Source organism: Phoenix dactylifera, chromosome 1 (assembly GCF_009389715.1).
Source record: "Phoenix dactylifera cultivar Barhee BC4 chromosome 1, palm_55x_up_171113_PBpolish2nd_filt_p, whole genome shotgun sequence".
Classification (NCBI taxonomy): Eukaryota; Viridiplantae; Streptophyta; class Magnoliopsida; order Arecales; family Arecaceae; genus Phoenix; species Phoenix dactylifera.
The window spans coordinates 4,653,612-4,668,959 of record NC_052392.1 but is presented as its reverse complement, the minus strand read 5'-3'; the positions used below and the strand labels follow the sequence as shown (position 1 = coordinate 4,668,959).

The following is a 15,348-nucleotide window of genomic DNA, read 5'->3' as shown; positions in this document are numbered from 1 at the left end:
AATGTATAATGCTGGGTATGATATTGATATTAATAAGGGAGGTTTCTATACGAGGCTCAACTTTTTTATATTTCTCTGCTTGCGATGTGAATGCAAGTATTAACAATAAAACTTTCTTCTTGGCTATAATTAAAATTCATTACTTAATGTATAGCAAAATTTTGGCTATTGAAACTTTTTATTTATTATAATTTATTATATTAATATATTATTTTTAAAAAATAATAATAATAATATTCTATGCATGGCGTAAGTTATATGTTGGTATTATATGAGAACTAACAATCTCTCATATATCTTCATTTACGATTTCTTGATTTCATTTGATATCCATATTTAACGGAACAAGTATTCTTTGCACACCACATAATAGAACCAGCTTGCATCTAAATTTACATAATCCTTCCTTCCCCTCTTTTTATTTTTCAGTAGTCTCTCTATTTTTATTTTTTTGGTACAACGGCGGCTCACACTCAGCGGTGTAAATACGGCTAACAAGAATTCTCTATATTTTTCTTGAATATATCTTTTAATAGATTAGAGCCGCTTATTGTCCCGTTGGAGAAGTTTTGGTGATCCAACTAAAAATATATTGCTAACTATTACAGAAGGTCTAGATATATTTCCAGTCTTGAAGGGTTTAAATGCATATAGTGATCACATATGATGCGATGTACATAGATGGAGGAGCTGTCATTTCTCTTAAATTTTCATTGTTAGTTAACTTTTACCCTATTTTTTTAACTATCATTTTTTATTATGGTCATACATATTTTACTTCTACATATTTTTGTACAATCTTATCTTATTGGCTTATACGATTCCTATATCCATCGCTAGAGTCCAATGAACCATTTGTTTTCTTTAAACTTAAAAATCTATACCATTTTAATGGTAAAGGCTTTTGTGGAATTAGAATCTATACTATTTTAATGGTAAATATGCATATCTCCAAAAGTTGGAGAGAGAAAGCAGGGCAATAGGGAACTTTTTCTCAATTCCTCGTTGAAATCATAGATATGATTGTAGATAATCCCTTAAATTCACAAGCTTGGCATAGCAATTGTCATATTAGAGTGAACCACACAATGAATTGGTTTGACTTGAATCATTTTGCAATTCACCCATTATAGAACCAATCAAGTAAATATTGCCTTTCTAAATTCCAAGTGAACCCTTCGCATCAATATGCAATTACCAAAATCTAGTATTAGAGTCAAGACTTTACCTAAAACCAAACTCTCGATTCTAAACTTTTTTTTTTTTTTTTTTTTACTTCCAACAAAATAAGTGCTTCAACTAGCTGCTTTCTTGAACATGATCAGGTGCTCGACAAGAAACTCATAAACTTCAATCACTAGTCCCTAAGTCTAACTTTTCAAAGATTATAAAATACATAAAGCTAAAATACACCAAAAAGAATTTACAAGAAGAAAGTGAAGCCCAAAGGCAAGTAAATGAAAAATTGTTCGAAATTATTAGAAAACCTCATTGCTTTTTGTTCTTTATAGACCTTATTGTCATGGAAGGGAGAGCCTAATTTGAGGAATCATGTTCTTTCTTTGAAAAGAGTGGTTAACAATGTGGCACCTTAAAAAATATGCTATATGTTTTCACAAACGGAAAAAAAAATGATAACTTGAAATAGACATAAAGAATCTTATTAAAATGTTATAGAAAACAAAATTATTTCACTCACATGTTTATATAAAAAAAGGCATTGTAAGTGAATCCAGATGTATTTTGAACGGCATTGTAAGTGAATCCAGATGTATTCTGAACAATTTATTGGAAGTGTGCCACACTATCTCTCCCAAGAACAAATTTAAAGAAACAAAGACGATAATATACATTTTTAGGCTGGATGATTCAATAATAGGTTGATTTGATTAAGAAACAAGCGAAGCTTAAGCTATATGGTAAGACTCCACTTATAAATAAGTTACCTAAAAAACTTAGTGAACTATGAACCTGAACATTTATCTAAATTTTTACAAAAAAGAAACAAAAGAAAATAAATACTAGATGCAAAAGCAATTTTAACACACTCATATAACACCTGTGGCCATTGGACACCGGTGTGTTTCTCTACACATACTTTCAATGGTTAGAAAAAGAAAAAAAAAGAGAAAAAATTGAAGGGATTGTAGAGCATATGGCCAAAAAAGAAATATGAATATTATTATTATTATATGGCGTGGCCTTTCAGGCCACGCATGTATTCAGAGAGGCCAATGGGGCGGCTGACTGGGTGGCTGCATATGCAGCCCACCACTCAGGATACGCCCTGTGGGCAGGAGAGAGGGAGCTGCCTTTGGCACTTCGTGAGATTATGTATTTTGACTTTCTTGGATGTATTCGGACCCGTGTTGTCTGAACAATCCGTCACAGCAAAAAAAAAAAAAAATAAAATAAAATATTATTATTATTATTACTACAACCATTTTAAGCCGCGCTCAAGAGCTACCTTGATATTGTTATAATCCCATCCTGGCCCATCCAACATTCTCTAGTGTAAGTTTCCACCTTTTAATAGGCTAAATTTTCTTTTGGATCCATAGTGGATATTCAATTATTATATAAAATATCTTGAAAAACATATTATTTTATTTGGATTGTAGATTGTCCCATTTTTGATTGAGAACAAACACTGAAGTATTTTGGTATGATCCAATTCAGAATTATTTGGATTAGCTTAGTTTGGAACGAAAAATATGATCACTTTCTCGTATGGATCGCATTTGGATCCTTACTTATCCTAATTCAAAGCTGACCCAACTTGAATACAAGAAAAATTTCTGCATATCCTACTTCAATTTAAAAGGATGGTTTTCTTTTAATAATAATCTTAATGCAACCAACCGTTAATTTATTTTGTTGTTTATATTTTGTCTTTGTTGTCAATTAAACCCAATAATAGAATGCTGAAAATATTTAGATGCTGTTTAACTGTTATTTTCTTTCATAATATGTTTGTGATATAATTGAGTAATCAACTTATACACATGCTAATTGTTTTGTGCATTGATTGCTTGTATTTAAATCCAAGGTTGATATGCCAATAGATTGGCATGAAAAGGGAGAAGAACGTAGCTAAATTATAGAGGCAAGCTTATAGAAGAAGAGAATGAACTTGATCCAAGAGGAAAGTAAATGGAAATTGTACAAAATTATCATTAAACCCTTAGCTTTTTATTCTTGAGGGACCTTATTTTCCACCCCACTTAAAATAATTTGACACCAATTTTCCAATTGATCTTGCCCTCCATCTTTCTTAGGGCCAAGATCATGAGAATAGTACAATGAAAAGAATGATAAAACTTTCTTCTCCCTTGGCAGCAATTAACACCCAAACACTGAGTTTAATTTCAATTGTACCTGGTATTGTAAATGACCTAACTACCCTTTTATGGATGATATGGCGTGTTGGCGTTTCCATCCTTTTGCCCCTTCTATGGCCGTAGATCTTCGGCATCTAAGGATATCGAGTGAATTAAATCGCCGATCTGAAGATTGTGTTCGCCGATCGGAATCCTTCGGATCCCGTACTCGTCGGCAAAGCTCATTTGCCCGCACACGTCCACACCTAGCTCGACCCGGACCTGTCCACCGGCCGCCACGTGTACCTTTTCAAAGGCCACCAGCTGCTTCTGCGGGGCCCATCGTGTACCCGGCGGAGTCGAATACACGAGCACTGTGTGGGACCCATCCCGGTCCCCGACGTTCTCCACGTCCACGTGGACGGGGATGGAGAGGCCGTCGCACCTCGCGTGGGAGACCCGGACCGCTCGGGCTGGTTCGGTGGAGTTGTAGGCCGGGGCGCGGCGGCCGTCGAGTTGGACCGCTATCTGGGCCGGTGCGTGGGCCAGGGAGTGGGTGAATTTAGTGTAGGAAAGGCCGTGGCCATAGGGGTAGACTACCGGGCCGTTATAGAACCGGTAGGACCGGCCGGGGTAGCCCCGATCCCCGTCGGCTCGCATGGCCATGTTGGCCATAGACACTTTCTCCACAAATTCTTGGGGGTACCATGTCACAGGGAGCTTGCCACCTGCACAAGAAATAACAATAAGAGGATGGTTTAATGAAATGAGATGAAACTTTGCCCAGTGATAATTTTTGATCATTATAATTATGGGATATGATGGTATACCTGGGTTGAATGTACCAAATAGCACATCGGCGATCGCCGCTCCACCGGCCTGCCCCGGGTACCCGGCCCAGAGGATGGCAGCAATCCTAGGGTCATTCTTAGCAAAGGTTACATCCACAGGGCCACCACACATGAGGACCAGAATTATAGGCCCCTTTGAAGCCCTCGCAACCTTTGACACCAGCTCCGGCTGCCGGCCGGGAAGGAGGAGCCCTTCTCTGTCCCTCGCTTCAGCTTCAATTGATTGATCGAGGCCCATGATCAAGATCGTCGCATCTGAATTACGAGCGGCTGCCACGGCAGCCTTGATGGGCTGGTTCCCATTGCAGGCCACATTGGTGCAGCCCATCTGGTGATTGGTCTTCACATACCTTCCAATTCCTTGATGAGGGCTTGTGTAAGCACAAGCAATACCTAGTACAAATATAAGAATAGAAGATTAATCTTGGAAAATAAACCTCTTGGGCTTTAATGGTCTATAGTCTGATTGGTTTTTCTTTTGATAAAAATTACCTGCATAGTTTCCGATCATGGTGACGGTGGCATCCGAGTTTGGCCCGATGACGGCGACGGATCGGAGGTGCGAGGGAGAGAGTGGCAGAGCATGGCCGTCGTTCTTAAGGAGAACAATCCCTTGGCGGGCAGCCTCGAGGGCAAGATTCTGATGAGCCGGACTGCATACATCTCTAGGGCCTAGGTTCCCAAAGGGTTGTTTTGATAGGTCACCATCATACATCCCTAATCTCATTTGAACAGTGATGGTGTTGCTCAGTGCAGCATTTATATGGGCCTCACTCACCTTCCCCTGCTTCACAGCACTGCCAGTGTACTGGGCCAGGAAAGGCCCACAATCCAGATCCAGACCTAAAGTCAAAACATGTACAAGCAGCCACTTATTAGTGGACAATTGCATGGCCTTATAGTTTTTTGGATAGTTTAAATATTTGCAACTGAAATATCTCTGGTTTTTGAAGCTTTAGAAAAGTTAACTTGCAAGTCCATAGGGAAAATTATTTAAATTTAAAAAGATATATTATATACTGCTGTATTTGATCAAAAAAATAATTTTGTAAGAGATGTCCTACCCTGGCAATATGAATTTTTATGAAGCTATTCTTGGAAATTTGACTGAGCTAATCACTGACTTATTGGCATCAAATTCTAGTTCCGAGTTAATAACTAAAACCAATCTGAATGAGCTTCCAACTGCAGTAAGTAGAACACTTGTTCAATTCATCTCATCGAGAGCCATAATATTGTTTTTTCTCCAATATCAAGTCGACCTCTAAAACTAACTTCACACATATTACAGAGATGCATTCTAACTCATTCCATTGTGTTCTTTATGGATAATTTCCAAGCAGGTCAATATCAACATGGTGTTTGAGTGCAAGGAAAGGAAGCAATGATGTTTAGTTTTGCTTATATTGAAGCTAACTTGATTCGAATTTACCTCTACTTCAAACATTTTAAATCAAATTATCCTTCCAAATAAGTGATCTAGAGGTAGCATGAGCTCCCAAGTTACCTGCTTTAATTGCATCTGCAGCTGCCTCTTCCGGAGTAGAGGCGTAGTGCTGCGCGTTATAAAAAACACCAACCGAGTCACAATCTGAGACAATGTACCTAGAAACAAGAATATGGTTTCTATTTAGAAGTGCTTCTATGTGGATAGAGATGGACCTTTAATTTAGAAGTGCTTCTATGTGGATAGAGATGGACCTTTAATTTAGAAGTGCTTATATAACTCACCCATTAAGCTTCCATTCTCCACGAATGGTGCTGCGAAGAAGGTTGGGGTCAGCACAAGTGGGAACTCCATTGACTTGGTTGTAGGAACACATGGCGCTTGCCACCCTCCCTTGCATCACGCAAGCCTTGAATGGGACATTAAAGGTGTCCTCCAAATCTTGCTTGCTTACCTAAGAAAAACGAAGAAACAAAACAGATGTTAGAGACGTGACAAATTCTCCAGCTTTGGCGAGACAAAGTTTTAGAACTTGGAGGTGCAGCAAAGAGGACAAAAGTTTGAAAAGAACATCCTGAGCATAGGATATTGAATAAAACTAAAAAATATGAGCCAATTAAAATGAATTTGTTTTTTCAGAACCGCTTATTAATAGACACCTACAAATGTTCAAAAGCATCACACACCAAGACTTTAAGAAAACTCATAGGCTTTGACATGCATGAAGCGGCTTGGACATGTAATTTGAACCGTTTTAAGCTAATATTAGTTCTTTTTTAGGCTAGCCCAAAGGTATTTTTTAGATTCTGTAGTCCTTTATAAATATCCAAAAAAAATTTAACGAATAACCGATGTGAGACTAAACACACGCCTGTATAGGTCCTCACATATCTTTTATTTAAGCCTTGACGTCCTCATCAGACTAAGAGTCCAAATCCATTCAAATATAATCGTAAAGACCATGATTGCCCTGCGATCAGCTTTAATGAGCCCATATTGCAGTGTCTCCATTGGTCGGATCTGCTCTGATACCATTTGTAACAACTCATAGCCTCACCAAAAAGACTAATTGAAAGATATTTTTTTGAGTTTCTTAATTCTATATAAATATCTAAAATCTACTCCACGAATAAATGATGTGGAACTAAACACATGCTCGCCGGCGCTTCATATGAACAATGCCTCTCATGTGGCAAAAATCTAGGCTTATAAAATCTCCATAGAACCTTGCCAATATTTCCAAAATATACGCTGGTCCCACCTTCAACCATCACTTATACAGTAATAAACAACATTTCCAAAAGTACACAGCCCTCATACTACGTACATATGCTGTATTTCCTAGTTTTTATTTTTTTGTCTTCTTTTTGTTTTTTTTTTTGCTATAATGAGTAATTCATACAACACGTGCACGAATACACCCAATAATTTTTTTTTTCTTCCTCTCTATCTTAGCTTTGTATGTATTCTGTAAAGTAATGCCCGTTCTCTACATAGTAAGTTGAATTTAACATGATTATGGATACGACCGCAAATGGAGGGGGTTGGAAGAAAAATAAAAATTATTTTGTTGTTATATTAAATCTGATAACGACGCTAGTAGATAACGTTACTACTTTATATGATTGAAATCATGATTTAATAGGCAGGGTCCAGTATGCACGTGGTGTGCTTTCCAAAATTAGAGATTTGTTTGGAGTACTTTTCAATGGTCTTGTCATTGTAGCCGTACATCACCAATATTATTAGCGCAACACAGCGGAGAGACTAACATATTTCGAATAATAGACTGATTTTAAATATTCATATTCCATGGGAACTCATTTAGTCTGTGAGAAGGGGAGAAAGGAAAATGTGATTGATATAAAAATAACAAAAAATTTTATATTTCATTAGTTTTTTTAAAAATTAATTTTTTATAACAATAAATTTTTTATATTTTATGAGAAAGAAAAATTTATGTAGAATATAAAAAAGTCCAAATTTTTTCAGTTAAAAATTAGATTTTTTTTAAAAAAATACTCACAAACTTTTTAATAAAATAGAATAAAATCTTTCTCTTCATATAGGGCATAATAAATATTTTATATATTTTTTTTCAAAAAATAGATGCCCAATCGTCCTGAAATGTGCTATTTTTTTTGGTATTAAACATATAAGAATTACTTTTTTAGGCATTATATATCCGAACATCAACTTGGCAGATGAAACATTTGAGTGAGAAAAAAAAAATTCAACTATGCTTAATTAAGTCTAGAGTAGACTCAACATTTTTTGTGAAAAAAAGAAAAAACGAATGGAGAAACGTAACTTAACGTAGGAAAATGTTATACCTTGGCGTTGAAGTGGTAGCGGTCGACGCCACGCCAGTTATCAAGGTCGTAGGCTGTGTAGTGCTTGCAGCAGGCCGCCAACTTCAGCCGGCTGTGGTCGTGAGGCCCACCGTATGGCTGCTGAAGGCCACGAACATAGCTGACGGCGTAGCGACCGGCGACGCCCGGGTCTTCGCCGGGCGTCTCCTGGCCGCGACCCCATCGTGGGTCCCGGAAGATGTTCACGTTCGGGCTCCAGAACGTCAGCCCCGCCTGGCCGCCGTTGTACATCGCCCGTGCCTCGTCCGACACCGCCTGCAACGAAACTCGTTAAAGAAAATGGTGTCAAAGAAGAAAAAAAACGAGACTGAATGCAGAGATCATGAGAGACGTTCGGTCTCATATTCATGTTCACAAAGACATTTGATGCCATGCAAAGCTGCATTAATTTGTATTGTTTTGGAGTGTAAATTTGAAAATAACTTTCATCCCCAAACATGATAAAGACATTTGATGCCATGCAAAGCTGCATTAATTTGTATTGTTTTGGAGTGTAAATTTGAAAATAACTTTCATCCCCAAACATGATAAAGACATTTGATGCCATGCAAAGCTGCATTAATTTGTATTGTTTTGGAGTGTAAATTTGAAAAATCACTTTCATCCCCAAACATGATAAAGACATTTGATGCCATGCAAAGTTGTATTAGTTGCCGTATAAGCATCAGACATACAAAAATAAGTGTGTTTATGGGTCATTTTCAGTTGTATATTGTTTGGAGTATTATTTCCAAAGAATTACCCTTTCTGAAGCACAAGAAACCAAACAGGTCGGACAAAAAACATATAAACTGTGGTCACGAGTGTGGGTGCAGTCACGCGTTCCAAAAGCTGAGTCAAAGTACGAAAAGAATATTATTTTACTGACAAAGAAGGTAAAAGGAATATGAGAGTGCGGCAAGGTGCTGGATTCACGAGAGGGTTGCGAAGAACGTACACTAATCCCCTTGTGCCATTGGTTAGCTATAAAATTATTTTCATGGCAGTTTCTTTTTCTAAATATATACATCCATATCGATAAAGAGATATTTTGCATCTCAATATAAGATATTTTGAATCTCAATAATTTTTTTGGCATCCACTTTCCATGTCCATCGAAGCTCATGTTTGGAAGATAGTGGAAGCTTAAGAATGATCCTAACAATGGCCACATGAGAAATGGGAAAAAATACTTCATATTTGGTTAAAGTTTTCAAGTAATTGGATTTTTTTTTCAAAATTAAACTTTTAGATAAATTTTTTTATTAAGGATATAATATATATTTTTTAGAAAAGTAAATACTTGATTAAATATAAGTTATTTTGAAATATGCTATTTTTTAATAAAATAGAGTTTTTTCAGGTATCATATATTTAGATATTAACTTTTTTTTTTGAAAAAAATATTGTAATAAGAAAAAACTCTTTGGGAACCATAGTATTGCCTGCGAATGTTAGGTAGTTTACCAGTAGAGAACAAGAAAGGACCAAGGGTCCACATGTGAGAGAGATATCTTGGGGCCTACTCTGGCCTCAATGAAGCGAGACGGACGGAATTCTGCAGCCGTCCAAATCCCTACCCAAGTTTGACCACATGAAACCTCCAAAATGATGAAATTACCGTCACATGTGTCGATTCCTTTCTAGTTTCTATTTTATCCGGCCTTCTACCCACACGTGAGTGCTCAATCTCACGCCCGTGAATGCCGTGCTCTACCTTTTCACACTATCCATAAATGAAACGCATAAATATTTGTTATATTTCCTAAATTAAACTAAAGTACTATTGTGACGAACAATCATGTCCCCTGCTCATGGGTCAATGACAAACGAGGGCCAAGTGTTAAGAGTTTTAGTGGCAGTTGTTTGCCGTTGCCATTGTTCAATTAGTACTCATTTGATTGAGGAATTTTTTTATTAAAATATTTTTTAAAAAATAATATCTACATGAAAAAGTAATTTTTATATTAAGTTAACTATAAAAAAATAACATATTACAAAATAGCTTAATATATTTTTTTGAAAAAAAATTATACAAAATGTGTATTATATCTTTAGTATAAAAAAAAAATATCATCTCATTCTAGCTAAAAGCTTTAGGGTATTTTTGAAAAAAATTACTGAATTTTTAGCCGGTGGAAATTGGACTTTTTCATATCTTATATGATTTTTTTCCATAAAATGTCAAAAACTTGGTACTATGAGAAAGCTATTTCTCATCTCCTTTTTTTGAAAATTTTAATCAAATATAGAAAATTTTATTTCTGTAGAAAAATTATTTTTTTATCTCTTCCTTAAAAACTCCAACAAATATAAAATATTTTTTTATTTTTTATTAATATTTTTTATTAATAATATTTTAGTACTCAGTGGTTGTTTATCTATGTGCTGTGGAAACGTAACATTTCTAGTTGTTGGATGCAACATGTCTCGATTTGCAAGTGTCATTGGGCTCTTGGAAGCATTACATATGGCATGCATCACAGTTGCTTGCAAGCACAAAGAGCTCAAGTGCGCCAATGGCTACCTATAAACATTAGTCGCTGCCAGCTGAACCTTGTTTGTTTTTGAGAAGTAGGTATATGATGTTATGCTTCATTAAAAGTAATTTTGTTTGTTTTAACTTTGCTCAATTATGCATACATCCATACAGATTTCCATCCTGCCATTGAACTGGCTAAAAAGCATGCCTTTTGAACAATCTTTGTTGGTTTCATGCTTACACGTTTTAGCATTACTTTTTCTTAAATGTGAAGCTACATACCAGCTACCATGATAACTTGAAATTATTGTCACAAATGTTAAGACCCCAAACCTACAAAAAAACCTTCTATCTATATTAACTAGTGCAATTTAGTAGACAACTACGTTTTAGCTAATGTTTGGAAGATATACACGGGGATCTTTTTTTTCTTTTTGATAAAAAAGAGGGCCATAATATTGAAGAATGAAAGGTGGAAGAGACAATCATAGATCCATATTTGATATGCTCACTCATCTTATTTTGACTTACTCCAACGGACGGCGAGTAGCTGAAATTGATATAGAAGATTTTTTTGTATGAATATTCTTCAAAATATCAAATTTTGTATGAATATCCTCTCAAAATTAATATTTACATGTATACCTTTGTAAAATATTTGCTTTGCTATTCTACACTTTTTTATCATTATTTTTGCATATGTACCCACGTTATCTAACGTCGTTAAAAAATTAACGGTTTCAAATTAAAATGACTAAAATATCTTTAATGGATACACGTGTAAAATGAAACATTCATAAGACGATCATGATGAAGGACAAAAAAATAATTTTAAAAATTTATTTTATTTTTAATTAAAATAAATATGGTTTTTATTAACCGTGTTAGAAGAATTGTTGGTATTTGTGCAAAAATAATGTTTTATGGGAGTACAGAAATAAATATAAATTTTAAAAGGGTATTTGTGCAAATTTAAATTTGTAGAAGGATATCCATGAAAAAAAAAAATCCATAGATATATTAATGCTTATTTTTCATACGCATACTCCACTTTTACTGGTATGTGCATTAGTCTTATGTATCAAAGAAATAATATCGATACAAGAAAGGGGTGTGCTTAGCATTTAGAAAGGGGGTTAATATACATTGCTTAGCTCCACGGGGCTACTCAGTGAATTATCAACATAACGGAGTGAAAATATCGACCACTCAAACTGGACCAATTTCTGTAACGACGACCATCAGACGCCTGACGGAGCCAGAGCCGACGAGATCGGAAGTCTCGGCGACCGGGTTACCGAATTCCAGATCTCGTCAGAGCCGGTGAGGCAAAATTTGAACGCTAAAAGAGATTCAAAGGCGTGCGATACCTTCCCAATGAGCTCCCAGAGGGTGGCATTGAAGGAGGCGGCGGAGGAGATGACCTGGGGGAAGCTGGTGGCCCCCGGGTAGGCCCCGCCGAAATGGACGCCGGGACCCACGTTGGAGACACCGTGGAGCGCCTCCGACCACCATTCGTACCCGCCGATCCCCAGCCTCGGAACCCCCGCCGCGTTGTTCACCAGCAGCCGGATCTTCTCGTCCAGCGTCAGCCGCCCGATCAGATCCGCGACGCGGGCGCGGATTGGCAGCGCAGCCCGGCAGAAGGGCAGCCCCACCACCGGACCGCCACCGCAGGCGAATGCCGGGCGGGCGGCGCCGCCGCCGGGAATGCGGGCGGAGAGGAGGACGGAGAAGAGGAGGAGGAAGAGGAGCGAGTTGGCCATTGGGGATGGATGGAAGAGAATGGAGGGAAATGGATGGTATAAATAGAGTGAGAGGGGGGAATGGACGGCGGTGATGGGATCGCCACGTCGGCGCGCGAGCGGGGTGTCGTGGCCTGTGGGGAGTAGGAAGGCCAGTTGGAGAGAGGAGTGAAAGTGGAGAGGGGCGGGTGACCCGGTCTTTTTTGTAAAGGGGCTCCAATTTCACAGAATTTACATTCCTCCCCCCCCAAAAAAAAAGAATTAAATACAATTTAATAAATATATAATAATGATGGATAAATTAAAATTTTACATCTAAAATCATAAAATCACAGCCATCCATGTTTGGCATGACATCCTATGATTGTATAAGCTCTATACCACCATGCAATATACTTTCAAGATTGGATGCATTCTCTTTCGGTTAACATCAAAATAGATAAGCCTGGTTTCATGCTAGGTAAGGTCCCGAGTGGATCCCATTTTTGAGTTAATTAAGACCTATAGAATTATCAGGTTGTGTAACTTAGAGCGCATACATGCATGTCTATATGCAAGCATGCATTTTCATAGACAAGTTTACGAGTATATATATATATATTGTATCAACTCTTATTTCTTATTTCTTTATGAATACTTAGCTTGAATAAACATTCTTTGTATATACATGAGGGTAGGCAGGAGTTGTACATTGTGCGCGGGTAGATCACATGTCTAAAAATTTTGTTACGTTTGTTCAATATCAAGTATAGATCTTATTAACATGTGCATGAAATCGATACGGGGCACCATACTAGTTCTCCGATAGCACGAGTTTGTACGAGTTATGCCGGACCTGTACCGATAGATAAGAGGACACGTAAACTGTGGAAGAGAGAGGAAGAGAGAGAGAGAGAGAGAAGGGGGAGAGAGCCCGACGGAGGGTGGTAAACGCCGGTGGAGGCCGCGGGAGGCGAGACTGCATTCGGTTCTCCTGTTTCATACATGGATCCGGCCGCAGCCTCCGCCAGGCCTCCACCGACGTCCTCCCCTCTCCCTCTCTCTCACTCTCTCTCTCTCTTTTCTTCTCTTTCTCCAGCTCCGGCAACGAATTTTTTTTTTTTTTTTGCCAAAACCGTACCGATGAACCGTTGGTATGGCTCGGAATGATCAGAACCGTCCGGTTCAGGATGGTTTCGCCGACACTGATACCGAGTCTAATATATATAATAATGATGATTTGTCATAATATGCTATCATTGAAGTGCATGCGATGGGCATACACATTTTTTTCCCATTATTAGAAATATTCATTGCATGTCTCTCTCAATATCGTTTGAAAGAACACGAAAACAAGAAGACTACATCTCGAAGATGAAAGTGACCTTGTAATAATCTTGTAGAAGAAGGAATGTCTCCAAGCTGCAGGTGTAGGCTGTACGTAACAACCGCCGATCCCTCTCACTTCATATTTTACATATAAAAATATAGGTTTTGCATGTCAGACCGATTGGAAGGGTAAGGGCGGCTGGGTGGGGACTCCGTGAATACTGCTTTAAGACTCGGAAAACCATGTGATCTATTATAGAAGCTTCACTATAAAATTTTTATTTCTTTAATAGTGACATTTATTTTATGATAATAATAGAACACTCCATACAGCACAATTTATTGCTAAAAATAATCTTCACCGTTAACCACCGACAACAATTACTAACAAAGATAGGGTTAATTAATGACTACAAATTGTTGATTACCTACTTAGTTATAGCTATCAACGGTCCAAATTAGAGAGGGACCAAAAATTAGAAAAATATAATAATATTAAACTCCATGTTAGAATCATTGTTGATTGATTTGTAATAGATTGTGCCAAACTTAATCGGCCTTATCAAATTTTATTTTGATTGATTTATGATTAATTGTATCAAACTTAGTCGGCCTTATCAAACGCCGTCAGCCTTCTAGTACTGTATAAAGGTTGTTCCTGTATATTGCATACACAGGCAGAAATACAATTCTCTTTCCATATACTTCTTTTTCTTTCCTTATTCTTTTTTTTCAACACTCTAAATAGTCATTTGGAACCTCGAGCTTATCGTAGGAGCTAATAAAAAAAATATTCATAACGTACTCATTAATTACTTTGGCTAAAGTATATATATCAAAGACAAGTTTTTTTTAACCGAGATAGCATGCATGGTGACAAATAGAACGTAAAAGGTTTATAAGTAAAAATACAACAAGTTTTCTGCAGAGATTTGAGATGAAAATACTTTTATGATTTTGCTCTCTCTTAAGAACTTTGGTGTATACGTTCAGGTCGTACCGAAACCATTGAATTAAGAATAGTGTATGACCAGAAGCTAGGGCTAAATCTATTCAAAACCTAAGAATGGCGACAGAGTTGTATGCTTGGTGGTATCCTTGGTGTATGGCCCCAAGAGCTACGTGAACATTTTGGAATGTAATAATCATTAAGATAAGAAGTTGGCAAGAAAACAAAATCATATGCCGTGGCATGTGACAGTAGGAATAATTCCTTACGAAGCAATGCGTGAGAGAGAGATAAGAAACACTGCATTGCATCTTATCAGATTGTTTACATGCATAATTCATATAAAAGCTTGAGCTTGTGATGGATGACCTGGATATTTTCCTTTATTAGCTTGGACCTCTCCTTAATTCTAACAAAGCTGGTTCCATTAATTTAGGGAGTAGCTATGAGGACCTACATCCCTATTGATTCCAATAGAAGGCTCAAGACTTCAAGCCTACTCTTCTTTTGCGGCCCTCAGTCCATGCCAATACCTACCAACTAACCACTTTATTGCCGCCACCACAACCACCCTTTGTTGCACCAAAACCTTCTAAACGCACATTAGTTTCAACATTTTCATCTATTTAAAGTACATGATTTGGCCTTAGAAGTTACATTAGTTACTGATGGAAGCTATGTTTACAAATTGATGAGTGCCTCACCATACCAGCCTGATAACCCTACTAAAATATCAGCACCAGTTTACTACATTTTTATATTCTTATACATAACACGGTTGCGATCCTTTGCGTTATCTTGTATTCTAATTCATATATCAAGATTCACGATTCTCATTAATAATTTTTCCATCAAAGCTTGGTAATGTTCATCTATATTGGTTTTAATAAAAATT

General features: G+C 37.2%; 1 protein-coding gene across 1 annotated transcript; it reads right to left on the bottom strand.

Moving 5' to 3' along the window:
- Nucleotides 1–3,170: 3,170 nt before the first annotated feature.
- LOC103720637 (beta-D-xylosidase 1-like) lies at nucleotides 3,171–12,240 on the bottom strand. The gene is made up of 7 exons (XM_008810441.4): nucleotides 11,822–12,240; nucleotides 7,952–8,245; nucleotides 5,903–6,072; nucleotides 5,679–5,776; nucleotides 4,664–5,014; nucleotides 4,151–4,564; nucleotides 3,171–4,048 (listed from the first exon to the last, which is right to left on the bottom strand). The coding sequence occupies exons 1-7, from the start codon at nucleotides 12,215–12,217 to the stop codon at nucleotides 3,453–3,455; spliced, it is 2,319 nt and encodes a 772-aa protein (XP_008808663.2). The 5' UTR covers nucleotides 12,218–12,240; the 3' UTR covers nucleotides 3,171–3,452.
- Between the last annotated feature and the right edge of the window lie 3,108 nt (nucleotides 12,241–15,348).